This window comes from Oncorhynchus mykiss, chromosome 12 (genome assembly GCF_013265735.2).
Source record: "Oncorhynchus mykiss isolate Arlee chromosome 12, USDA_OmykA_1.1, whole genome shotgun sequence".
Lineage (NCBI taxonomy): Eukaryota > Metazoa > Chordata > Actinopteri > Salmoniformes > Salmonidae > Oncorhynchus > Oncorhynchus mykiss.
Genome location: NC_048576.1, coordinates 86,799,584 through 86,827,179, shown reverse-complemented (window position 1 = coordinate 86,827,179; position 27,596 = coordinate 86,799,584). Strand labels below are relative to the sequence as shown.

The 27,596-nt window shown below is 41.3% G+C and overlaps 1 protein-coding gene across 11 annotated transcripts; it reads left to right on the top strand.

Annotated features, from left to right (window-relative positions):
• The first annotated feature begins 953 nt into the window (after positions 1–953).
• LOC110486901 lies at positions 954–25,561 on the top strand. 11 transcript variants are annotated; one of them, XR_005035180.1, is made up of 13 exons: positions 954–1,274; positions 1,789–1,934; positions 2,104–2,202; positions 2,315–2,484; positions 2,825–2,965; positions 3,577–4,676; positions 9,537–10,062; positions 10,183–10,421; positions 10,759–11,191; positions 11,276–11,434; positions 21,712–22,044; positions 22,759–22,892; positions 24,688–25,561. XR_005035180.1 is itself a non-coding variant. In XM_036938965.1 (4 exons), exons 2-4 carry the CDS (start codon positions 21,753–21,755, stop codon positions 24,796–24,798), a joined length of 537 nt encoding a protein of 178 aa, XP_036794860.1. In that variant the 5' UTR covers positions 11,760–12,225; positions 21,712–21,752; the 3' UTR covers positions 24,799–25,561. The 11 variants fall into 11 exon arrangements, 2 of the variants coding, with proteins under 2 accessions (XP_036794860.1, XP_036794859.1); XR_005035173.1 differs by adding an exon at positions 11,721–12,225 and having other exon boundaries at positions 956–1,274; positions 1,853–1,934; positions 2,104–2,484; XR_005035175.1 differs by having other exon boundaries at positions 966–1,274; positions 1,853–1,934; positions 2,104–2,484; positions 10,759–10,996; positions 11,101–11,191.
• Positions 25,562–27,596: the final 2,035 nt, after the last annotated feature.

The following is a 27,596-nucleotide window of genomic DNA, read 5'->3' as shown; positions in this document are numbered from 1 at the left end:
AGGTCATATGAAATGTAACTCAGTATATTCTTTACAATTGTTTCATGCAGCATTTTATATTTTTGTTCAAGATATGTGTTTGTAGTGAGGAAGTGCTGTGCCTCTCTCCAGTCTAGCATGGCTAGATCATAGGCTGTGTTTACACAGGCAGCCCAATACTGATTTTATTCATTTTTTTATTACCACAATTGACCTTTTGGGCAATCAGATCTGCTCTCTTGCCAATAATTGGGCCAAAGATCAGTTCAGCTGCCTGTGTAAACGCAACCTGAGTCATATCATATGGATCAGATCTCTGATCAGTGGGCCAGGTAGTGATGACCCTGATAGTGTCGTCTCCTCTGTGTTGTGTGGTAAAGTTGACTGCCTCGAGGAACCTGAAGAGATGGAGGACCACAGCCCTCTGCCCCCTCGGGAGTTGCCGCCAACGCAGCCGCCCCCTCCGGCCGAAGAAACCCCCCAGGGGGCATGTCCAGCCTCATCCTGGGTTGAGGTCTGGTTTTGTTGGAACGTTTTTATTTTTGAAAGAATTGCCCCCATTTCCCCCTTCCCCACCTCAGTCCCACTGTTCTTCCCCACTGTCTGATACAATCCACCACGTCCCCTCTGAGCCATGGAATTTCCCCCCTACCTGCCAACCCCCTCATGTTTTTACTTTTTTTCTAATTAAAGAGAACCGTTGACAGAAGCACTTTATGTATCTCTTTTTCCCCTCCCCCCATTTCAGTCCATTCTGTAGTGTGCCTATATTTCGCCTGATGGAAAGGGCATGTTGGAAAGGGCACGTCTCATTCTCGCCCTGTTGTAAATTGTAAAGAAAAGTATTCAAAAAAGATTTGATGCGTGAATTTCTAAATACAATAAAGATTGATATGAATTTGTTCATTTTGCTCCTGGTTTAATTTTTATTGGAGGAAATATGTATTTTGTGGCTCTCAAATGTTTTTAGTTATGCATGTTATACCACATGGATAATTTACTGTAAGCCAACTATTTGAAGCCATAAGTGAAAGATCTGAGTAACAATTTGGTCAGCCTGTTTTTTACAGATAAATCCCATTTTACATGTTAAGACACTTCCAAAGCACTTTTATAATAATGTCCACATGGGGGGGCTGATACCGTCTGGAACACATTCGGCGTGGGAATGAGTTGCCCCCTCCTTCCCATTGCTGGGAACAGTCAAAACTAGGCTGAACCACAAAGTGAAAGTATTTTCTTAGCTCGTAAGATTTGCCACGAGGACTGGACTATAGGGAGATTGGAATCAAATTGTAAGTATTTTGTTTATTGCTGCTGTAACTTTTGGTCGTAACTGAACAGTCTAGAAAAACGCATGACACACCCACATGTTTGTAGAGGTGTTGACTAACAGTAAAATCACACTATATGCTCCCAAAAATTGAATGGGCCAACCCAAGAACAATAATTTCTGCAATGCAGTGTTTTTTTTTTTTAAACTCACTGTATTGCCTGTCTTAATTTGTTCTGTAATTTCGTTTTCTGCATTGTTGATTAGTGCCCGTAAGTAAGCGTGTCACTGTTAGTCGACAAGTATTATTTGACAAATAAAATGTGATTTTTGCCAAAACGTTGGTTGTTAGGTTTACTCTTTAAATTGTTGGGAGTGTATATAGTGTGAGACTTTATTTTTTGTACATTGACCCTGCTCGCTTTTAGTAAGCAAAAATAGCATGTTGAGGCAATGCTTGTATTAGTCAATGCATATTATTCAGGCTATCCACTGTTGCTCTCAGATTTTAATTTGGCTCAACCACTGATTGTCAGGTGTGAACCCTTTCCTGTGGAGAGACCACTGTTTCACAGAACCCCTGTTTGTTTTTCTACTAAGGAGAAAGGCCTTAACATGGCGTTGGTCTTCAGCTTGTCCACTCTCATGTTTCTCCTCATCACTGGGATGGAGACATCCAAAAGTAAGTCATTATGCAGGCACAATTTGTAGTACTTCTACCAACATAACTTCCAAAATGCTCACAACGAATGGTCTAGGAGTTTTGTTTTATCCAAACTACACTTGTCAGTTGTAACATTTTCTGTACTACAGTCCTGTTTAATTTTGTTTTCTATCTACTGCTTAAACAGGTCTAAGTCAGGGCCCAGAGTTGAAGCAGGTCGTCCAGGTGGACTCTGGGAAGGATGCAGTCCTAGAGTGCTCTGTGAACATCAGTGAGAAATCCACTGGTAATGTAAACATAGAGAAGGTCGTGTGGTGGAGGCTGGACCAGAATGGTCTTCACAAAGGTGGACCTGTGTTCAAATGCAACATATTCAATCAACAATCCTCCAATCCCAGGTTGCAGCTGAACCCAAAATATCAGCTTCCCATGCCACCTGCCAATGAGAAAGACAAAGTTGTGTCCCTGTTGGTCAAAGAAACCCAGCCTGAAGACGAGGGTCCGTATGAGTGTGTGGTGAACACTGACAGTGGAATCACACATTGTAACTTCATGCTGAAGGTCACAGGTAAGCTCACAGGTAACCTCACAGGTCAGCTCAAAGCTTTTGGACTCAAATGTTTATAGGTAGGGCCCTGAGTATTTCCCAGTCAGGAAAAACTAAGGGCTTTACACAGTTTTGAATTCAAAGTGCCTTCCTCACACCCTAACACTGACCATTTAGTATTCTCCTTTTTGCATCATGATTTCCACTGTGCAGAGGATCCATCAAGAATTCTTGCTTTTCTCACATTAACCTCTGTTAGTATCCAATATAAATTGACATACCCTACAAACATGACCTAATTGATTGCATACCTGAATGTGACGTGATTTTCATTTATAATGATTCTGATTTTGTGTGTTAGTGTTACAGTACGAGCCCAGCACTGAAAAGGAGATTCCAAAGAACAGTTACATGAGTGTGGCTGCTGTATGTGTGGTAGTAGGCTCTCTTGCCATTGGACTGCTGCTTCTCAAGCTGTTTCAAGCCAGAAGACTCAGACAAGGTGAGCACCCAGGGTCATGTCCATTAGGGCACACTGTTGCAAAACGCTTCAAGAAGTTATTAAGATAGTTCCTCCCCATTTCAGACTGCTTCTTTCCAGTTCATGCCTAGTGAACATGACCCTGCTTTTCACAGTCTCCACAGAAAGAATGTGTAGGTCTGGGAAGATTAGTTAAGTGCTTCCTGTCCTAGCTAAATGCCATGATATTTTTATTTGACTAGGCAAGTCAGTTAAGAACAAATTCTAACTGAAATTCTAACAAATAATAACTGAAAGGTTGCAAGATCGAATCCCCAAGCTGACAAGGTACAAATCTGTTGTTCTGCACCTGAACAGACAGTTAACCCACTGTTCCTAGGCCGTTATTGAAAATAAGAATTTGTTGACTTGCCTAGTTAAATAAAGGTTAAACATTTTTAAAATTCCGGGCATTCTCGTGGTTGGCAGGCTGCATCACATCCGGCTGTGATTGGTAGTCCCATAGGGCGGCGCACAATTGGCCCAGCGTCGTCCGGGGTAGGCCATCATTGTAAATACGAATTTGTTCTTAACTGACTTGCCTAGTTAAATTGAAAAAATAACAGTGTTCCTATTGTCCCCTGTGGAACCAGAGCCTCAGGATACAGCAGTCCCAGCAGAGCACAACCCCAGCACCAGGACAGGACCGTTTCCGTAGCGACAGATGTATTATCAGGGGTGCCATGGGCTCTCTTCTCTGTCGATGTCATGTCTGCTCTGTCTCTCACGTCACATCGCTAACTGAATGTGAATGCTTTGCCTGGAGGAGGGAGCAATCTGGCTCAACACTATTCTGTTCCCCCTCTGCAGGAGAAATGGAGTGCACGCATTGTCCTGCTACCAAGCTAATTGTTAGCAGCATTGTCTGTAGTTGTTAATCACACCAGACTATTCTTTCATAATTGTTTTATATATTGTAACTAAAACCTGATATGAAACAAATGCACATATTTAGTGGACATTGATTTGACAGTGAAGACACTAGTGTGATACAGTAGCAGTGTGTGAAATTGATCTTGACAGAACACCTTTACTTTGTGCATCACAATTTGAAGAAGTCATTTATTCAGAAGCCAATATTGTGTTTTAGTTCATTTGAGAGTTGCTTTAGTTGACAAATGCCATGTTTTTTATTGTTACAAAGTGGGATTCAAATTTATTTAATTGTCATTTTTTTGTAAACAATCTACATAAAATACTCTGTCAAAGTGGAAGAAAAAATAACACAAAAATACTGTAGCGACCCAAACAGCTGTGTTATGTATTATGCTGTTGGTTTTGTTGTACTTACCAGTACGCAGTGTTCGCGGGGTCCGACATGCCAGTCAATCTGCTATCTGCCAACCACTGCCTGGAATGTTCTTGTGCCGGGCATCCTGGTGGCTGGTGGAGCAGCAGGGGGGTGGAGCATCGCAGGTTTAAGGCCATGTTTAGCCATTGTTCTCTCTCTTACTTCTGGTCTTCACAAGAGATGTTCACGGTTGTTCATATGGATATCCTTAATTTATTTGGCGTGGGCTATGGCCGAACAGTAGCCTGTGTGGAGTTGGGTTAATAAACCGTGAATTCGTCAACTCAACCCTCTGTCTGGACAATTGTATCTTTATGATCTAGCCAGGTCATTACAATACCTTTAAGTATTCAAACCCCTGAGTCGATACATAGTAGAAACACCAGCTGTGGGTCTTCCTGGGTAAGTAAGAGCTTTGTACACCTGTATTGTGCAATATTATTTCCTTATTATTTTCATAATTTTTCAGGTTTTTGGGATCTTGGCTAAACAGCAATTTTCAAGTCTTGCCATAGATTTTCAAGCAGATTTAAGTACAAAACTGTAACTTGGCCAGTCAGGAACGTTCACTGTCTTCTAGGTAAGCTACTCCAGTGTAGATTTGGCCTTGTGTTTTAGGTTATTGTCCTGCTGAAAGGTGAATTCCTTGACCAGTGTCTGGTGTAAAGCAGACAGGTTTTCCTCCAGGATTGTACCTGTGCCGAGCTCCATCCCGTTTCTTTTTATCCAGTATTTGCCGACGTCAAGCCTACCCGTACCATATTTCATATTTTCGCTGTCAATTAGGTTATTATTTTGGAATCACTTCATCGTTGTCGATCCATCCTCAGTTTTCTCCCATCACAGCCATTGAACTCGGTAGCTGTATTATAAAAACACCAATGGGCTGATGGTATTTGTATTTAATAAAGATTGCCAAGGCAGCAGCTGCTCTTCCTGGGGTCCAGGAACATTAAGGCAGTTATATACCATTTTAAAATATTACATGACATTACATTTCATAACACTTTTCACAACACATTAAGTGTGTTCCCTCAGGCCACTACTCTACTATCACATATCTACAATACAAAATCTATGTGTACTTGTGTGCAGAGTGCGTGTCTTATCATGTGTACAGTATGTGTGTCTGTGCCTGTGTATCTTCACACTCCACTGTTCCATCAGGTGTATTTTTATCTGATTTCTACTGCTTGCATCAGTTACCGGATGTGGAATAGAGTTCCATGTAGTCATGGCTCCATGAAGTACTGTGCGGCTCCCATAGTCTGTTCTGGATTGTAAAAAGACCCTTGGTGGCATGTCTTGTGGGGTATGCATGGGTGTCCGAGCTGTGTCTCAGTACTTTAAACAGACACCTCGGTGCATTCAGCATGTCAACACTTCTTACTGAAACAAGCACAACAAATCTCTCCTCCACTTTGTGCCACGAGAGATTTACATGCATATTGTTGTGTCTTTACTATGAATTATATGATATGACATGCTATTTTATCAAATTAATTCTCTAATTAATATTACCTGATTACCTGTGTACTGTTAGACAGGTAACTCTTTATCCACAATATAGCAAGTGTAAAGCCAGCAGCTGACTATGATCGATAATGTCAAAAGCCGTACTGAAGTCTAGCAAAACAGCTCCCACAATCTTTTTATCATCAATTTCAGTCAGCCAATCGTCAGTCATTTGTGCAAGTGCCGTGCATGTTGAATGCTCTTCCCTATAAGCATGCTGAAAGTCTTTTGTCAATTTGTTAACTGTAAAACAGCATTGTATCTGGTCAAAAACACATGTTTCTAAAAGTTTATTAAGGGTTGTGTTAGCAGTTGATGTTATTCTTTATTAACACAGACCCCAAGTAAATCAGGGGGAGGAAAATAGGTTTATTCGAACAGAACAAATCATACGGGGAGGTAGATGGTCATTCTCCCCTGTCCTCAGTGATGCTCTCCCAGTGATTCTTCCCTGTCCTCAGTGATGCTCTCCCAGTGATTCTCCCCTGTCCTCAGTGATGCTCTCCCAGTGATTCTCCCCTGTCCTCAGTGATGCTCTCCCAGTGATTCTCCCCTGTCCTCAGTGATGCTCTCCCAGTGATTCTCCCCTGTCCTCAGTGATGCTCTCCCAGTGATTCTCCCCTGTCCTCAGTGATGCTCTCCCAGTGATTCTCCCCTGTCCTCAGTGATGCTCTCCCAGTGATTCTCCCCTGTCCTCAGTGATTCTCTCCCAGTGATTCTCCCCTGTCCTCAGTGATGCTCTCCCAGTGATTCTCCCCTGTCCTCAGTGATGCTCTCCCAGTGATTCTCCCCTGTCCTCAGTGATGCTCTCCCAGTGATTCTCCCCTGTCCTCAGTGATGCTCTCCCAGTGATTCTCCCCTGTCCTCAGTGATGCTCTCCCAGTGATTCCCCCTGTCCTCAGTGATGCTCTCCCAGTGATTCTCCCCTGTCCTCAGTGATGCTCTCCCAGTGATTCTCCCCTGTCCTCAGTGATGCTCTCCCAGTGATTCTCTCCTGTGGTTCTCCACAGAACAAAGGGACAGGGTGTAGTTTATAACTCAGCCCTATCCTGTGGTTGACCAATTAGAATTCCTTGCAATAAAACTGTATCCTATTTCAGGTTGGACCAATGGGAACGTGCCACACCGTAAGTTCAGGACTGACATTCCTAACAGATGTTGAACTGAAAACCAACTATTTCCATAGATAATTCCCTATTACAGAAAAACCACTATTTCCATTGATCGTTGTTACTCTATTGACTTCTCGTCCTCTGTCTCTGCATTGTGTATTTATCTTCGAAATATTCTTATTGTTGGTAACAGGCTGATTGGTCAGCTATTTGAGCGGTAAAGAGGGCTTTACTATTCTTGAGTAGGGGAATTACTTTTGCTTCCCTCCAGACCTGAGGGCACACACTTTCTAGTAAGCTTAGATTGAAGATATGACAAATAGGAGTGGCAATATGGTCTGCTATTATTTTCAGTCATTTTCCATCCAAGTTGTCAGACCCCCGTGGCTTGTCACTGTTGATGGTGACATCCCTAAGCAGTTCCCTCCCTATCCTCCAGTTCAGAAGGACGACTGTATCTTTGGTGTGTCTGGGCCAGTAAAGACTGCTGAGGGGACCATGTCTTTGATGTGTTTGATACCATTCCATTTACTCCATTCCAGACATTACTATGAGTCATCCTCCCCTCATCAGCCTCCACTGGTCTGGGTGGTTTAATACATCATCCACAGCATTTATTAACTTGACCATGCTTAACGAGATATTAAACGTCTGATTTGTTATTGTTAGCCATCTACCAATCACTGCCCTTTATGAGGCTTTAGAAACCCTCGTGGTCGTTCTAGTTGAATCTCTGCTTGAAACTCCCTACTTGACTGAGGGATCTTACAGATATGGACAGAGGAAAGGGTAGTCATTCAAACATGATGTCAACCAGTGGAGACCCGTCATTCAGGGCAGGTGGGGCAGGGCCCACACTTTTTTTGGGGGGTGAGGGTCTTGCCTGTTTTGTATGTTATTTGGGCATTAATACGTGACACATATCAGTTTGCAAACAATGTAAAAAAAAAAGTAATTGAGTTAATAAATCCGCATAAAAACATGATCTCTTTTTTGCTTTCTTGAGTAAGGCAGCTCCAAAATGCAGGTGTTTCAGCCTAGCTCAGTGCTTTCTGTGGTGGTGGGGCAGCCAGTGGAAAATACAGAGCGTTGTGCCTGATTGGCTCAGTTTTCTGTCATGATTGGCTCAGTTTTCTGTCACTCAAAGGACAGTACGTCATCCCCAATTCTAAGGCTGGAGCTCCTTGTTACCTCATATCCCAGCGATTATGCCTTGCATTACGCCTGGGAAGAAACATTTGCTCAACTTGCCATTGGTTCAACCATTGGCTCAACTTACCCCATGGCCATTGGCTCAACTTACCCCATGGCCATTGGCTCAACTTACTCAAGGCAAACATGTTGACTAAATTAGCCCACACAGCTACAAGGATGCACTTTCATGCTAGGTTTACGACCTCATATTGAAGCTTATAGAGACCTCAACAGATGTGTAGAACAATCTTAAAATGATCTACTTTGGTTTAGAAACCAGCATCATGAAACCTCTAGTGTTTTAAATGGTATATACGTGTTATCAGAACTATTGCATTTGTGGTTTCTATCTGATTTAACTTGAGATGAATGAAATTATAACTTTACATTCTGACCTGGACACATGGTGGCCTCGCGCTATTAGACTTTTGCGTGCACCAATGACAGTGAGCATTCATGCTGGGATTGTAGGCCAATTTGAAACTCTAGAATGACTTACATTACCAGTCATGCAATTCAATTTAAAACACTCTGTCTGTTTCTGAGAATTTGTAAGATCCTTATTTGCATAAAATAGACAGAGACCAGTCAACCAAAATTAGCCAATAGCGTTTATTCCCGAGAGCTCTGGTCATAATACCATGTACATTGGTTTATGTACCTCACATTTTGTCCAATAGCTTTTTAGATGTCCCTCCTCTTCTCCGACAAAGAAAAAGCAGCTTCAAAAGTCCATTCCAACCCCTTAATGCACATACATTACACACTAAATCTGGATTATCTCCTGAAGTCTCATCACAGTTTATTACCACTTAGCTGACAGTTCCAGTCCCCCCCAGATACGGAAAACCTGGAGGGGTTCTCGCTCTCTTATTTTATATCCACAGAGTTATAGCTGAGTCGGTTCAAACATAGTTTAAGGATCCTCTTTGTTTTTGTTAGGCACACACATGCATTCCTCTCGTCCCCCCTCCAACCCAGTTGGAGCTGTGTTTATTATTTTTAATTACTCCTTGTTCATGCTACATAACCTCTAATCCTAATGGTTAAGTTTCTGGGTAGAATTATTTAATCATTTATCTTAAACCTTGATAAAATATCTTAACAATTATCCAATCTGCTGGCATGGAATTTTGTGATACTGTATCGTATTGCATCTCATAAAGCAAAGAGTTCCAGAGGAGAAGTGCTGATATGAATAAGATTATATGGACTGAACGGCTACTCTTAGACTCTTTGATTGCAAAATTCTGGTAACTTGACCAAATTCTCCAGCTTTTATAGGAATCACAATATGGGCAATGGAAAATGATGGGGACCCCTGTAAATAATTAGCAATGGAGCAAGGTTCGACTTTAGTACATTTCAATAGTCATGGGGTGCTGAATGTTTAATTGCTGAATCATAGAGCTCTAATCTGGCTCACTTTCCTCTATCATAGATCACAGGAGCAGGGACACATCCCATCAAAGCTCGCAGGGACACATCCCATCAGAGCTCGCAGGGACCCATCCTGTCAGAGCTCACAGGGACCCATCCCATCAGAGCTCATAGGAGCAGGAACACGTCCCATCAGAGCTCACAGGAGCAGGAACACTTCCCGTCAGAGCTCACAGGAGCAGGAACACGTCCCATCAGAGCTCACAGGAGCAGGAACACGTCCCGTCAGAGCTCACAGGAGCAGGAACACGTCCCATCAGAGCTCACAGGAGCAGGAACACATCCCGTCAGAGCTCACAGGAGCAGGAACACGTCCCATCAGAGCTCATAGGAGCAGGAACACATCCCGTCAGAGCTCACAGGAGCAGGAACACGTCCCATCAGAGCTCACAGGAGCAGGAACACTTCCCATCAGAGCTCACAGGAGCAGGAACACGTCCCATCAGAGCTCACAGGAGCAGGAACACGTCCCATCAGAGCTCACAGGAGCAGGGACATGTCCCGTCAGTCATGAAGCATCTCACAAGGTAAGGTTTGTCCTTATGAAATTGGAGTTGGGTGAGAAAGAATCCTAAAGATGGTCCAATGGGCATGGTGTGAAGCCTCTCTCTTTGTGTCAGTCTGCTAAATCTCCGGATGTCCTCTAGGGTGAGATTCAGGTCCTGCTGAACAACTTGCAGCAGGAGATGAAGTACATGCAGGGGCAGCTCAATACCAGGATATCATCCCTGCGCAGAGGGTGGGCATCCCTACCACCCTCCCAACAGTCAGCGTCCCTGCGACCAATGCAATGCTCCAACACCATCTCCAATCACCACCATGGTGGGACCAACGTGGAATGATGGAGTGAATACCACATGTGGAGATTTCTACTGCAAGAGAAAGGGTAATTTAAGCTTTCTTTTATGAGTAAGGAAATTGCTACTCCCGAGTGGTGAAGCGGTCTAAGGCACTGCATCTCAGTGCTAGAGGCGTCACTACAGACACCCTGGTTCGAATCCAGGCTGTATCACAACCGGCCGTGATTGGGAGTCCCATAGGGCGGCGCACAATAGTGTCGTCCGGGTTTGGCCGGTGTAGGCCGTCATCGTAAATGAGAATTTGTTCTTAACTGACTTGCCTAGTTAAATAAAGGTTAAATAAAAATACATAAAAAATGTAATTAGTGGTTGTTCTGTATGGTGACATGAGTAGAGTGGACTGACTTCTCCCACTTGTCACAGATACCTGGAGTAGATGTGGTGCATTGTTCCATAATGACCATCACCGAGGCCAACCCTCAGAGCCAGACTGGCAGCCGGCCGGGGGCTGAGCCTGAGACACCTGCTGTAGCGCTTCAGAACAGTGGATGATGGATCTTCAGGAGAGGGAAGTAGATTCATTTATCTGATGAGAAAGACCACTCCTTAAGGAACCTGTTTAAATATTCTTTGTAGACACAAAACTGACCCCAAGGCTGAGGTATTCACTTTAAATCATGTCAGTTAAAAATAGCGCCTGATCATTGTATTTTAACTGTGAGAATGGTACTAATCATTTGGAGAATTTGTTGATGTGGTTTACAGAACAAGCCTGTACCACCACCTCCCCCGATGGGAATGTATCTGGGGAACTCTGGTCTTCCCAAAGGGGGGAATCCTTACTTCAGGAAAGCAGGTGAATATGGTTTAATTGAAATACTGTGCCAGCCAATTATCGCTTTCTCTGGTGATCTCCTGCCTGCTAACATCTTTCCTCTAGTCTAACAGCAGGTCTATGGGAAAAATATCCCAGGATGCTCTACTCTGATGGGACCACCTCAACACCATCAAGCCAGCTCCGTTGACAGTTCCCTGCCCAACACTCCACCTTCGTGGCACAGATGACAGAAACTTGCCCCTGGAACTCTACCCTACTTTGGTATGAATCCTTCCAAAGTTAATTGATTTCATAAACTGAGCTTTTTACAGTTGCATAGCAAGTGGTTGAAGTAGCAGCACTGTTTTTAATTTTGTCTCACAGGCCATTTGCCCAGAGGGACCATATCCATTTTTAATGTACCACCATATACAGCATCTCAATATACAACTTTTATGTATGGGTACCTCACTTGAGATCAGTGATGAACTGTTTTCTAATAGGATATTTCCTAAATCAGGTTTAGCTCCAGTGTTTGGCCCAGAAATATTTCCTTTTGTGTTTCCAGCTCTCTGAGGCCTGGCCCTCAAAAGTACCCAAATTGTTGGCTTTATGCAGACACCTCTCCCCCCCACTAGAGAGAGTTGTTCTCACACCCTGACTTGAGGTTTACCAACAGTAGGTGCTGTGTGCACTGTCTTTAGTTCCAGACCCATTCTAACCTGATTCAATAAGCAATTGACCAGACCCACTCTAACCTGATTCAACAAGCAATTGACCAGACCCACACTAACCTGATTCAACAAACAATTGACCAGACCCACACTAACCTGATTCAACAAGCAATTGACCAGACCCACACTAACCTGATTCAACAAGCAATTGACCAGACCCACACTAACCTGATTCAACAAGCAACTGACCAGACCCACACTAACCTGATTCAACAAGCAATTGACCAGACCCACTCTAACCTGATTCAATAAGCAACTGACCAGACCCACTCTAACCTGATTCAACAAGCAACTGACCAGACCCATGGTCTTCAATTTAGACCATAATTATTGAATCAGGTGTGTATACACACTTCCTCCACAGTGTAGCTTTCTAAGGGAGATGTCATGTTATATAATTTGCTGTTAAATATGTTGTGGTGAGGTTATGTTATGTGGTGAACCATTCACCTCTATGTCTGGGAGTAGAAGATATGTTATGTAGTGAACCATTCACCTCTATGTCTGGGAGTAGAGGATATGTTATGTAGTGAACCATTCACCTCTATCATGTCTGGGAGTAGAGGATATGTTATGTAGTGAACCATTCACCTCTATCATGTCTGAGAGTAGAGGATATGTTATGTAGTGAACCATTCTGAGAGTAGAGGATATGTTATGTAGTGAACCATTCACCTCTATCATGTTTGAGAGTAGAGGATATGTTATGTAGTGAACCATTCACCTCTATCATGTCTGAGAGTAGAGGATATGTTATGTAGTGAACCATTCACCTCTATCATGTCTGAGAGTAGAGGATATGTTATGTAGTGAACCATTCACCTCCACAGTGGTGGAACAAATACCCAACTGTCATACTTGAGTAAAAGTAAAGATACCCTAATAGAAAATGACTCAAGTCAAGGTGAAAGCCAACCAGTAAAATACTATTTGAGTAAAAGTCTAAAAGTATTTTGTTTTAAGTATACTTATTTATCAAAGGTAAATGTAATTGCTAAAATATAAGTAATTTCACATTCCTTATATTAAGCAAACCAGACGGTACGATTTAAGTACTTTTGGGTGTCAGGGAAAATGTATGGAGTAAAAAGTACATTATTTTCTTTAGGAATGTAGTGAAGTAAAAGTAATCAAAAATATAAATAGTAAAGTACAAATAACTAAAAATAACTACTTAAGTACTACTTTAAAGTATGTTTACTTAAGTACTTTACACCACTGGTAGAGAACCATTCACCCCTTTCATGTATGGGACTAGAGGATATGTTATGTAGTGAACCATTCACCTCTATCATGTCTGAGAGTAGAGGATATGTTATGTACTGAACCATTCACCTCTATCATGTCTGAGAGTAGAGGATATGTTATGTAGTGAACCATTCTGAGAGTAGAGGATATGTTATGTAGTGAACCATTCACCTCTATCATGTCTGAGAGTAGAGGATATGTTATGTAGTGAACCATTCACCTCTATCATGTCTGGGAGTAGAGGATATGTTATGTAGTGAACCATTCTGAGAGTAGAGGATATGTTATGTAGTGAACCATTCACCTCTATCATGTCTGGGAGTAGAGGATATGTTATGTAGTGAACCATTCACCTCTATCATGTCTGAGAGTAGAGGATATGTTATGTAGTGAACCATTCACCTCTATCATGTCTGAGAGTAGATGATATGTTATGTAGTGAACCATTCACCTCTATCATGTCTGAGAGTAGAGGATATGTTATGTAGTGAACCATTCACCTCTATCATGTCTGGGAGTAGAGGATATGTTATGTAGTGAACCATTCACCTCTATCATGTCTGAGAGTAGAGGATATGTTATGTAGTGAACCATTCACCTCTATCATGTCTGAGAGTAGAGGATATGTTATGTAGTGAACCATTCACCTCTATCATGTCTGAGAGTAGAGGATATGTTATGTATGTATGTAGTGAACCATTCACCTCTATCATGTCTGGGAGTAGAGGATATGTTATGTATGTATGTAGTGAACCATTCACCTCTATCATGTCTGGGAGTAGAGGATATGTTATGTATGTATGTAGTGAACCATTCACCTCTATCATGTCTGAGAGTAGAGGATATGTTATGTAGTGAACCATTCACCTCTATCATGTCTGAGAGTAGAGGATATGTTATGTAGTGAACCATTCACCTCTATGTCTGAGAGTAGAGGATAGGTTATGTAGTGAACCATTCACCTCTATCATGTCTGAGAGTAGAGGATATGTTATGTAGTGAACCATTCACCTCTATCATGTCTGGGAGTAGAGGATATGTTATGTAGTGAACCATTCACCTCTATCATGTCTGGGAGTAGAGGATATGTTATGTAGTGAACCATTCACCTCTATCATGTCTGAGAGTAGAGGATAGGTTATGTAGTGAACCATTCACCTCTATGTCTGAGAGTAGAAGATATGTTATGTAGTGAACCATTCACCTCTATCATGTCTGAGAGTAGAGGATATGTTATGTAGTGAACCATTCACCTCTATGTCTGAGAGTAGAGGATAGGTTATGTAGTGAACCATTCACCTCTATGTCTGAGAGTAGAAGATATGTTATGTAGTGAACCATTCACCTCTATCATGTCTGAGAGTAGAGGATATGTTATGTAGTGAACCATTCACCTCTATCATGTCTGAGAGTAGAGGATATGTTATGTAGTGAACCATTCACCTCTATCATGTCTGAGAGTAGAGGATATGTTATGTAGTGAACCATTCACCTCTATCATGTCTGAGAGTAGAGGATATGTTATGTAGTGAACCATTCACCTCTATCATGTCTGAGAGTAGAGGATATGTTATGTATGTATGTAGTGAACCATTCACCTCTATCATGTCTGGGAGTAGAGGATATGTTATGTATGTATGTAGTGAACCATTCACCTCTATCATGTCTGGGAGTAGAGGATATGTTATGTAGTGAACCATTCACCTCTATCATGTCTGAGAGTAGAGGATATGTTATGTAGTGAACCATTCACCTCTATCATGTCTGGGAGTAGAGGATATGTTATGTAGTGAACCATTCACCTCTATCATGTCTGAGAGTAGAGGATATGTTATGTAGTGAACCATTCACCTCTATCATGTCTGGGAGTAGAGGATATGTTATGTAGTGAACCATTCACCTCTATCATGTCTGGGAGTAGAGGATATGTTATGTAGTGAACCATTCACCTCTATCATGTCTGAGAGTAGAGGATATGTTATGTAGTGAACCATTCACCTCTATCATGTCTGGGAGTAGAGGATATGTTATGTAGTGAACCATTCACCTCTATCATGTCTGAGAGTAGAGGATATGTTATGTAGTGAACCATTCACCTCTATCATGTCTGGGAGTAGAGGATATGTTATGTAGTGAACCATTCACCTCTATCATGTCTGAGAGTAGAGGATATGTTATGTAGTGAACCATTCACCTCTATCATGTCTGAGAGTAGAGGATATGTTATGTACTGAACCATTCACCTCTATCATGTCTGAGAGTAGAGGATATGTTATGTATGTATGTAGTGAACCATTCACCTCTATCATGTCTGGGAGTAGAGGATATGTTATGTATGTTATGTAGTGAACTATTCACCTCTATCATGTCTGGGAGTAGAGGATATGTTATGTATGTATGTAGTGAACCATTCACCTCTATGTCTGAGAGTAGAAGATATGTTATGTAGTGAACCATTCACCTCTATCATGTCTGAGAGTAGAGGATATGTTATGTAGTGACCCATTCACCTCTATCATGTCTGAGAGTAGAGGATATGTTATGTAGTGAACCATTCACCTCTATCATGTCTGAGAGTAGAGGATATGTTATGTAGTGAACCATTCACCTCTATTATGTCTGAGAGTAGAGGATATGTTATGTAGTGAACCATTCTGAGAGTAGAGGATATGTTATGTAGTGAACCATTCACCTCTATCATGTCTGGGAGTAGAGGATATGTTATGTAGTGAACCATTCTGAGAGTAGAGGATATGTTATGTAGTGAACCATTCACCTCTATCATGTCTGAGAGTAGAGGATATGTTATGTAGTGAACCATTCACCTCTATCATGTCTGAGAGTAGAGGATATGTTATGTAGTGAACCATTCACCTCTATCATGTCTGGGAGTAGAGGATATGTTATGTAGTGAACCATTCACCTCTATCATGTCTGAGAGTAGAGGATATGTTATGTAGTGAACCATTTACCTCTATCATGTCTGAGAGTAGAGGATATGTTATGTAGTGAACCATTCACCTCTATCATGTCTGAGAGTAGAGGATATGTTATGTAGTGAACCATTCACCTCTATCATGTCTGAGAGTAGAGGATATGTTATGTAGTGAACCATTCACCTCTATTATGTCTGAGAGTAGAGGATATGTTATGTAGTGAACCATTCTGAGAGTAGAGGATATGTTATGTAGTGAACCATTCACCTCTATCATGTCTGGGAGTAGAGGATATGTTATGTAGTGAACCATTCTGAGAGTAGAGGATATGTTATGTAGTGAACCATTCACCTCTATCATGTCTGAGAGTAGAGGATATGTTATGTAGTGAACCATTCACCTCTATCATGTCTGAGAGTAGAGGATATGTTATGTACTGAACCATTCACTTCTATCATGTCTGGGAGTAGAAGATATGTTATGTAGTGAACCATTCACCTCCATCATGTCTGGGAGTAGAGGATATGTTATGTAGTGAACCATTCACCTCTATCATGTCTGGGAGTAGAGGATATGTTATGTAGTGAACCATTCACCTCTATCATGTCTGAGAGTAGAGGATATGTTATGTAGTGAACCATTCTGAGAGTAGAGGATATGTTATGTAGTGAACCATTCACCTCTATCATGTCTGAGAGTAGAGGATATGTTATGTAGTGAACCATTCACCTCTATCATGTCTGGGAGTAGAGGATATGTTATGTAGTGAACCATTCACCTCTATCATGTCTGAGAGTAGAGGATATGTTATGTAGTGAACCATTCACCTCTATCATGTCTGGGAGTAGAGGATATGTTATGTAGTGAACCATTCACCTCTATCATGCCTGAGAGTAGAGGATAGGTTATGTAGTGAACCATTCACCTCTATGTCTGAGAGTAGAAGATATGTTATGTAGTGAACCGTTCACCTCTATCATGTCTGGGAGTAGAGAATATGTTATGTAGTGAACCATTCACCTCTATCATGTCTGAGAGTAGAGGATATGTTATGTAGTGAACCATTCACCTCTATCATGTCTGGGAGTAGAGGATATGTTATGTAGTGAACCATTCACCTCTATCATGTCTGGGAGTAGAGGATATGTTATGTAGTGAACCATTCACCTCTATCATGTCTGAGAGTAGAGGATATGTTATGTAGTGAACCATTCACCTCTATCATGTCTGGGAGTAGAGGATATGTTATGTAGTGAACCATTCTGAGAGTAGAGGATATGTTATGTAGTGAACCATTCACCTCTATCATGTCTGAGAGTAGAGGATATGTTATGTAGTGAACCATTCACCTCTATCATGTCTGAGAGTAGAGGATATGTTATGTAGTGAACCATTCACCTCTATCATGTCTGAGAGTAGAGGATATGTTATGTATGTATGTAGTGAACCATTCACCTCTATCATGTCTGAGAGTAGAGGATAGGTTATGTAGTGAACCATTCACCTCTATGTCTGAGAGTAGAGGATAGGTTATGTAGTGAACCATTCACCTCTATGTCTGAGAGTAGAGGATATGTTATGTAGTGAACCATTCACCTCTATGTCTGAGAGTAGAAGATATGTTATGTAGTGAACCATTCACCTCTATCATGTCTGGGAGTAGAGGATATGTTATGTAGTGAACCATTCACCTCTATGTCTGAGAGTAGAGGATAGGTTATGTAGTGAACCATTCACCTCTATGTCTGAGAGTAGAAGATATGTTATGTAGTGAACCATTCACCTCTATCATGTCTGAGAGTAGAGGATAGGTTATGTAGTGAACCATTCACCTCTATCATGTCTGAGAGTAGAGGATAGGTTATGTAGTGAACCATTCACCTCTATCATGTCTGGGACTAGAGGATATGTTATGTAGTGAACCATTCACCTCTATCATGTCTGAGAGTAGAGGATATGTTATGTAGTGAACCATTCACCTCTATCATGTCTGAGAGTAGAGGATAGGTTATGTAGTGAACCATTCACCTCTATCATGTCTGGGACTAGAGGATATGTTATGTAGTGAACCATTCACCTCTATCATGTCTGGGAGTAGAGGATATGTTATGTAGTGAACCATTCACCTCTATCATGTCTGAGAGTAGAGGATAGGTTATGTAGTGAACCATTCTGGGAGTAGAGGATATGTTATGTAGTGAACCATTCACCTCTATGTCTGGGAGTAGAGGATATGTTATGTAGTGAACCATTCACCTCTATCATGTCTGAGAGTAGAGGATATGTTATGTACTGAACCATTCACCTCTATCATGTCTGAGAGTAGAGGATATGTTATGTAGTGAACCATTCACCTCTATCATGTCTGAGAGTAGAGGATATGTTATGTAGTGAACCATTCACCTCTATCATTTCTGAGAGTAGAGGATATGTTATGTAGTGAACCATTCACCTCTATCATGTCTGGGAGTAGAGGATATGTTATGTAGTGAACCATTCACCTCTATCATGTCTGGGAGTAGAGGATATGTTATGTAGTGAACCATTCACCTCTATCATGTCTGAGAGTAGAGGATAGGTTATGTAGTGAACCATTCTGGGAGTAGAGGATATGTTATGTAGTGAACCATTCACCTCTATGTCTGGGAGTAGAGGATATGTTATGTAGTGAACCATTCACCTCTATCATGTCTGAGAGTAGAGGATATGTTATGTACTGAACCATTCACCTCTATCATGTCTGAGAGTAGAGGATATGTTATGTAGTGAACCATTCACCTCTATCATGTCTGAGAGTAGAGGATATGTTATGTAGTGAACCATTCACCTCTATCATTTCTGAGAGTAGAGGATATGTTATGTAGTGAACCATTCACCTCTATCATGTCTGGGAGTAGAGGATATGTTATGTAGTGAACCATTCTGAGAGTAGAGGATATGTTATGTAGTGAACCATTCACCTCTATCATGTCTGGGAGTAGAGGATATGTTATGTAGTGAACCATTCACCTCTATCATGTCTGAGAGTAGAGGATATGTTATGTACTGAACCATTCACCTCTATCATGTCTGGGAGTAGAGGATATGTTATGTAGTGAACCATTCTGAGAGTAGAGGATATGTTATGTAGTGAACCATTCACCTCTATCATGTCTGAGAGTAGAGGATATGTTATGTAGTGAACCATTCACCTCTATCATGTCTGAGAGTAGAGGATATGTTATGTAGTGAACCATTCACCTCTATCATGTCTGAGAGTAGAGGATATGTTATGTACTGAACCATTCACCTCTATCATGTCTGAGAGTAGAGGATATGTTATGTAGTGAACCATTCACCTCTATCATGTCTGAGAGTAGAGGATATGTTATGTAGTGAACCATTCACCTCTATCATGTCTGAGAGTAGAGGATATGTTATGTAGTGAACCATTCACCTCTATCATGTCTGAGAGTAGAGGATATGTTATGTAGTGAACCATTCACCTCTATCATGTCTGGGAGTAGAGGATATGTTATGTAGTGAACCATTCACCTCTATCATGTCTGAGAGTAGAGGATATGTTATGTAGTGAACCATTCACCTCTATCATGTCTGAGAGTAGAGGATATGTTATGTACTGAACCATTCACCTCTATCATGTCTGAGAGTAGAGGATAGGTTATGTAGTGAACCATTCACCTCTATCATGTCTGAGAGTAGAGGATATGTTATGTAGTGAACCATTCACCTCTATCATGTCTGAGAGTAGAGGATATGTTATGTAGTGAACCATTCACCTCTATCATGTCTGAGAGTAGAGGATATGTTATGTAGTGAACCATTCACCTCTATCATGTCTGAGAGTAGAGGATATGTTATGTAGTGAACCATTCACCTCTATCATGTCTGGGAGTAGAGGATATGTTATGTAGTGAACCATTCACCTCTATCATGTCTGGGAGTAGAGGATATGTTATGTAGTGAACCATTCTGAGAGGAGAGGATATGTTATGTACTGAACCATTCACCTCTATCATGTCTGAGAGTAGAGGATAGGTTATGTAGTGAACCATTCACCTCTATCATGTCTGGGAGTAGAGGATATGTTATGTAGTGAACCATTCACCTCTATCATGTCTGAGAGTAGAGGATATGTTATGTAGTGAACCATTCACCTCCATCATGTCTGGGAGTAGAGGATATGTTATGTAGTGAACCATTCACCTCTATCATGTCTGGGAGTAGAGGATATGTTATGTAGTGAACCATTCTGAGAGTAGAGGATATGTTATGCAGTGAACCATTCACCTCTATCATGTCTGAGAGTAGAGGATATGTTATGTACTGAACCATTCACCTCTATCATGTCTGAGAGTAGAGGATATGTTATGTAGTGAACCATTCACCTCTATCATGTCTGAGAGTAGAGGATATGTTATGTAGTGAACCATTCACCTCTATGTCTGGGAGTAGAGGATAGGTTATGTAGTGAACCATTCACCTCTATCATGTCTGAGAGTAGAGGATATGTTATGTATGTATGTAGTGAACCATTCTGGGAGTAGAGGATATGTTATGTAGTGAACCATTCACCTCTATGTCTGGGAGTAGAGGATAGGTTATGTAGTGAACCATTCACCTCTATCATGTCTGAGAGTAGAGGATATGTTATGTATGTATGTAGTGAACCATTCTGGGAGTAGGGAGTCTAGTGTTACGCACATCACCTGAACCCAGGTTGCACATAGAAAGCATCAGTAGAGTTAGAAGTCATTGTTGTCACACACTCTGGTTTGTTATATTTACCTGCCTATAGTCTCCCTAATAACAGGTCACAACAGTGTGGACTAACTTTGAAAAGTTGATGGCGTGTGTCCATTTGAAGTGGTTGTTGTAGCGTACCATTCCAGTTGTACTGGAAGTGACTGTCTTTGAATGACAAACCCACAAATTAATGCTCTGAAAATAATTGTGTTTTGTTGTTTAACCTCATTTATCCCTAACCTATGACTCTATCACACACAAGTAGGCCTACTTCGTGTTCCTATTGGTGGAGAGGTTCTAGAGCAGACACCACTGTGGTAAAGACATACTGTATATTTCCTGTTATTTGAAGGCTCAGTTTAGTTGTGATGTGAAGGTCTTGTATTAGCAGGATGTCTGCACTCTGTCTCTGTTGTGCAATCTTCCTCTGCCTTCTTTGCTGCACCTTGGCTGAGAAAGGTGAGTGGTGTTTATTTTAGTTTTCTATTGGGAGGTGGACATCCTTTTGAGTTCATGGAAAGGGGTGTTTTTTTATTTAACATTTCATCTAGTCAATTTTACATTTAAAATATATTATGTACAGTCGACTCCTGATAAGCGCACTTTCAATAAGTACAATACAGTTTTCCAGTCTCATTTCAATGACATGATTTTTAATAGCTTGCTCCTGATAACTGCATATCTGGCACAACAGTCCCAAGACATTGCCTTTTTCAGGAGTCCACTGTAATCTAGAGTCCACTGTAATCTAGAGTCCACTGTAATCTAAAGTCCACTGTAATCTAGAGTTGCAATATCATAGATATACAGATGCTGTTTTCAAGTCATTTACTTTTCAAGCGTAATATTCATGTTGTGTGTGTTTTTCTTCCATTCTCCCATCTGCTCATGAAAGGGAGCAAGGGACTGCTGGTCCAAAAGCAGGAGGGAGACACTATGACCATCCACTGCAGCACCTCTCTGCCAGACCAAGAAAACCTGAGTGTGTACATGCGCCTAACAAAAGAGATTCTAGTCCTAGACCAGGAAACAGAAAAATTAAGAGGTTTGAACCACGAGAGGTTCAAACTCAGATTGACGACTAACGGAAGACTCAACAAAATGGGCATCACCATCACAAACCTGACCATAGAAGACTCTGGGGCCTACTGGTGTGTGTACAGTGTTTATAAGAAAAACAAGATTGAGAAGACTGAGGGGGAAGGAGCTGTTTTGCTGGTGGTAAATGGTGAGTGTCTCAGCCAGTCCTGATTTGTTCCCTAACATTCCATTTGGCACTTACTGCACCCTTCAATGTTCAAGTTTTTTGTGGTCATATGCTCAAGCACAGTGAAATGCTTAACTTGCCAGCCTTACCCTACAGTGCAGCATTCAATATCAAAATAGTATAACTAATAAGCAATTAAATAGAAAACAACATGAGAAATAAGATATGGAGCTGGATAAATGGATGTGAATGGTTATCAGTAATCCATGAACAGCAGTGTAGTGGTAGTGATACATCTAATACAAAGGGGGAGCAGTAGTTATGAACCATTTAACAGTCTTATGGTCAGGGGACAGAAGCTGTTTAGGAGCCTGTTGGTCTGAGCCTTTATGGACCGGTACCGTCTGCTGGACAGCAATTTTTCTGGCCTTTCACAGCCTGGCATGTATGTCCTGGATACAGATCTGTACGTTGGAAGCTGCTCCACTGGTTATACCTATCCAGATCCTACAGATCTGCAAATATTGAATGTTAATGGGGTCAAGAGGGTTAGGGAATGATTCAGGACCATTGTCTTAATGTGATCTCTGAGCAGCACAGTCTCATAGGAACTAATCCTAATTTGAGCTACCAGGCTGTAACTTCTAAACACGTTCAGACTGGTCAGTTTGTTGAGTTTAATTGGACTGAACTGAATTAAAATGTGTGCTACCCTGGTGTGTTGCTGTGCCACAGATGAGGAGTGTGACCAGAATGACGCATCCTCAGGGCTAGGAATGTCCTGGTATCTAGTCCTGGTCTCAGCTGTCACTGCTGGCTCTGTGCTTCTCCTGAGTCTGCTCATCCTCTTCATCTGGGTCATCCCCAGGGTAAGTACTACAGTAAAGTGTGTGTGCCCACATGAAAAATACTGCAGTTTACTATAGAATACTACAGTAGTGACTATAGAATTCTGTAGTAAATTGTAGTATACTGTACAATACTATACACTGTAGTATCCCTCAATCATGTGTAGTACTTAATGTTGTAGTATACTGCAGTATTATATGAAAAAAACCTGAGTAAATTCTACAGTATTGTCCCCAAAAACACTACAGTCTGCAAAAACACTAGACTTTAATGATAGTAAATACTACAGTATTTAATTGGCATAACCCCTAACCATTCCCCTCCCCATATCCACATTTGTGCTAGGTTAGTTCAGAGCTTCTGCTTTTTTCTATATCTTCTCAGACCCCAGTCCTACCTACCTAACTACAGGTTATGGAAAATGTTCTCTTTTAGTATTTCCCCAGTAGGTTTCCTCAAGGAAAAAGCCTCCACTTCTATGTCAAAGATAATAAAACTAAAATACTATAGTAAATACTACAGTAATGTCCGCAATGGCACAACAGTAAATACTACAGTATATTACAGTCCGCAAAAACACGACAGTAAATACTACGGTATACAATCCGCAAGCACACTGCAGTAAATACTACAGTATACTACAGTAAATACTACACTCTGCAAAAACACTTAATTAAATACTTTATTATATAATACAGTTAATTTACATCATTATTTTTACTATAGTTAACTGTAGATACTAAAGTATAATACAGTAAATACTACTTTAGTACGCAGAAACACTACTGTATATACTACAGTATATTACAGTCCGCAAAAACACTACAGTAAATACTATAGTATAAAATACAGTTTTCTTTTACCACAGTATTTATACTATAGTTAACTGTAAATACTACAGTAAATACTACTTTACTCCACAAAAACACTACAGTGAATACCACAGTATTTATATCATAGTATACTATAGTATTTTTTTTTGTGTGTGTGTGTGTGTGTGTAGGTGTTTAAGCTTGTGAATCTGTGTGTAGGTGTTTAAGCTTGTGAATCTGTGTGTAGGTGTTTAAACTTGTGAATCTGTGTGTAGATGTTTGAGTGTGTGTGTCGGGTGGCAAGATTGCCACCTCAGCACTGTCTCCACTGACCTGTCTTTGGTAGGGAAATGCACAGTTTTTAACTTCAGCCTTTTGCTTTGACTGATGTAATCTGTTGGGGAAGTTCTATTATCAGTACTGTCACAACATATTTGACAGGATATAGCTCCGTATACTAGACATGTTCAGTGATATTGTTTGATTTCATCTACATTGATCGTATTTCATGAGTTATGACCTGCTTCTGGGGAATTGCGCAAATTCTGCCCCTGCATATTCCGTCTCATCTATCTCGCGTGTGCGTGTGTGTGTGTGCGTGCGTGCGTGCGTGCGTGAGTGCGTCATCCCTCACCCTACATGCACATTTTTGACATTTGCAATGTGTTGATGATAATGTTAGTTCAATTAATTTCAATTCCATACATAAGGTATTTACTGAAACACAAGACCCCTTCTGACCCCCCCCCCCCCCCCCCCCCCCCCCCCTTCTAAAGACACGGCGACAGGAAGCCTAGAGGTTAAGAGCGTTGAGCCAGTAACAGAAAAGGCACTGGTTAGAATCCCCGAGCAGACTTGGTGAAAAATGTGTTGCTGTGCTTTTGAGCAAGGCACTTAACCCTAATTGCTCCTGTAAGTCGCTCTGGATAAGAGTGTCAGTTAAATGTTAATAACATAGCGTACTAATAGTACCTTTTCTGACCAAGATCTCTTGTCTTCACAGTTAAAGGCATGGCGTGCAACGATTAGACCAACACAGAGCAAGAGTAGCGATGTCTATGAAGACATGCGCACCACCATTAGACGTGCACACCCCCCCCAGATGGGTTATTAGTGATGTTGCACGGCAGCCATCTTTACTTTGGGCACCAACCTAAGACAGGTTGCTACGGGTGTTGCACAGCAGCCATCTTTACTTTGGGCACGACCTTCGGACAGCTTGTTACTGATGATGTACGGCAGCCATCTTTAATTTGGGTCCAAATGGAAGCTCATGTCAGCTGACTAAGAGACAATTATGTAAACATACTGTAATACATGATGTCAACGAAGGACTTTGAAAGATATATTCTCAGGTTGTGTTAAGTAGCAAGGGTTTGCATCAATGATGTACTCTTATGTCAGTCATTCAACCTCAAGGTAAGCTACCTATATACTGTAGCTACTTAAGTACACAGCATTGTATGTGACTGACATCACACATTGTAAATGGTTGTTCATACAGAGGTTCGTTATAGTCCTTGACCCTGACGTAGCAGGGAGAATTTGAGTCTTGTAATTACAACCACAATTTAACTTGAAAATAGCACTGATTGCTGTGCATGGAATTTCATTGTCTTTAGCTGTACATTCTATTTTTCTTTATAGATTGACAATATATATTTTTTAACAACTTTTAAATGTTGAATTGATTCTCTATTGTATATATATGTTTTTACATATTTGATGGCATTGGGCCTATGCCTATTTTTCAGGCGCCAGGCAACTTTTACTGCTATTTTATTGTAATACTTTTGCATTCTTTAGTTCCTGTACTGATCATGTTGTTCCTGTAATGATAGTCTATTTTTTATAATAAATGAGTCATAAGACTTCCAGTTCCGTTTCTGTGGTCATTGTGCCATCTCATGTTTTTCACAACAGTTTTGTGATGTTTTTATTTGAAGAACCCACATCAGCAGGGCTCGTCTCTCTAAAGGAAAAGGAGTGTATTTTTTATATTTGCTGGACAGGCTGGGGTTGGTCGGTTCTGCTGTCACCTTACAGCACTTACTGTATGGCCCACTAACTAGCTGGGATCCAATCACAGGTCTACTGTGTTCCCCTTCCATTTACTCCTGTCTCTCTCATTAAATCACCTGCTGTCACCTTACAGCACTTACTGTATGGCCCACTAACTAGCTGGGATCCAATCACAGGTCTACTGTGTTCCCCTTCCATTTACTCCTGTCTCTCTCATTAAATCACCTGCTGTCACCTTACAGCACTTACTGTATGGCCCACTAACTAGCTGGGATCCAATCACAGGTCTACTGCTTTACTGAATACTGTGTTCCCCTTCCATTTACTCCTGTCTCTCTCATTAAATCACACAAATATGAAAAGGAGTGGAAACACACTCTCCTTAAAAAAACAGTATTCTGAAAGCCTGAAGGACTATCAGTTAATAAGTCCACCTACTGACTCATTTACACAAGTGTTATACTGCATTCCGATTATACTAATGTGTGTTGATGCAGAATCATTTTCCAGTGGAGTGTCATTCTACAACAACTTAATAGCTGTGTTCAGGGTTTCCAATAGAGCAGTGGTCCTCAACCCCTGGTCTGTGGACCACCACTGTTCCCTGAGATGTTAGTGACTGGTCCCTCAGATGGTTGGCTGACACAAATTAAGTTTGACCTAGTTTGTGTTAATCAAAGCATTTTTGGATGGGGATAGGAGCCATTGCTTGCTCAGTCTCTGAGGCAAAAAGGTTCAGAATCGTTACATCTAGAGATTCGTTATATCTAAAGCCTTGCAAGGCAGTCTTTCCATGAGTCAAAAGGCAAGGGCCTAAATGTCACACTGTTTGTCACTAAAGCATGCACAACACCAGACCACAGTGGAGGTGCATGTTGTTTTCATTGCACACATCACTTACGTGTGGTGAAAGTTTGGTTAAAGCTGACTTTCTTCTCCCGCTGTGGACCCGGGTATTTTTATATAGTGCAGCAAGGGTACAGTGTATGTACAGAGGTGTGTGTGTCTTTGTGTGATGGTAGTGTTGTGTTTGTGTGTGTGTGTGTGCCTTTGTGTGATGGTAGTGGTATGTGTGTGTTTGTGTGTGTGTTTGTGTGGTGGTATGCGTGTGTGTGTGTGTGTCTTTGTGTGATGGTAGTGGTATGTGTGTGTTTGTGTGCGCATGGAGATGGCTTAGAGACGAGACTAAGACTTCCTGTCTTTGTGCACGTGTGTTGGTGCAGCGGGTGGTGGAAACTGCAAGCAGAGAGGAAGTCAAGACCCCCATTTACAGGAATACAACATGGGTTACGCTTACTTACCCACACAACCATGATGTTGACTAGCTTGATTAAAGGTCAATAGTCATAACCTTCACCACTAACTGGCCAAGTAGTTTTCACTCAGTCCCTGCTGATGTTTACAGTGATTTCAATCCATCACATTTCTCAGGACATTTTCACATACTTCAATTTCTGAAAAAACAAACATACTTTATGTTATGTGTTACACTCACAGCCAGCCATTTCCTGTTTAGCTGCAACATTGCTGATTCTGAAGTATGGGCCTGTACGTCAATTCAAAAGAAGTTCCATATGACTTCAATCACTTTCTGCCTGCACTCCTTTCATTTGAACACAACTTTCCATGTTTGCCCATAGAGTAAGGGCTCAGAAAGGGACTTTTTGGACCTGAATGCCAAAACATTAAAAGTTGACCCATGTTGCATTCCCACACCCTACCATGAGACATCCATGTCTTCATCACTGAACGGTTGAGTTTGACATCATTTGAAAGCTTACGAACAGGCTTGTCAAACTGTAAAAAAATGGGTCTACTTTGAGCACCTCTATCATGAATGTTTTGGCATTCAGGTCCAAACTGTCCCATTCTGACCACTTCCACCATGGC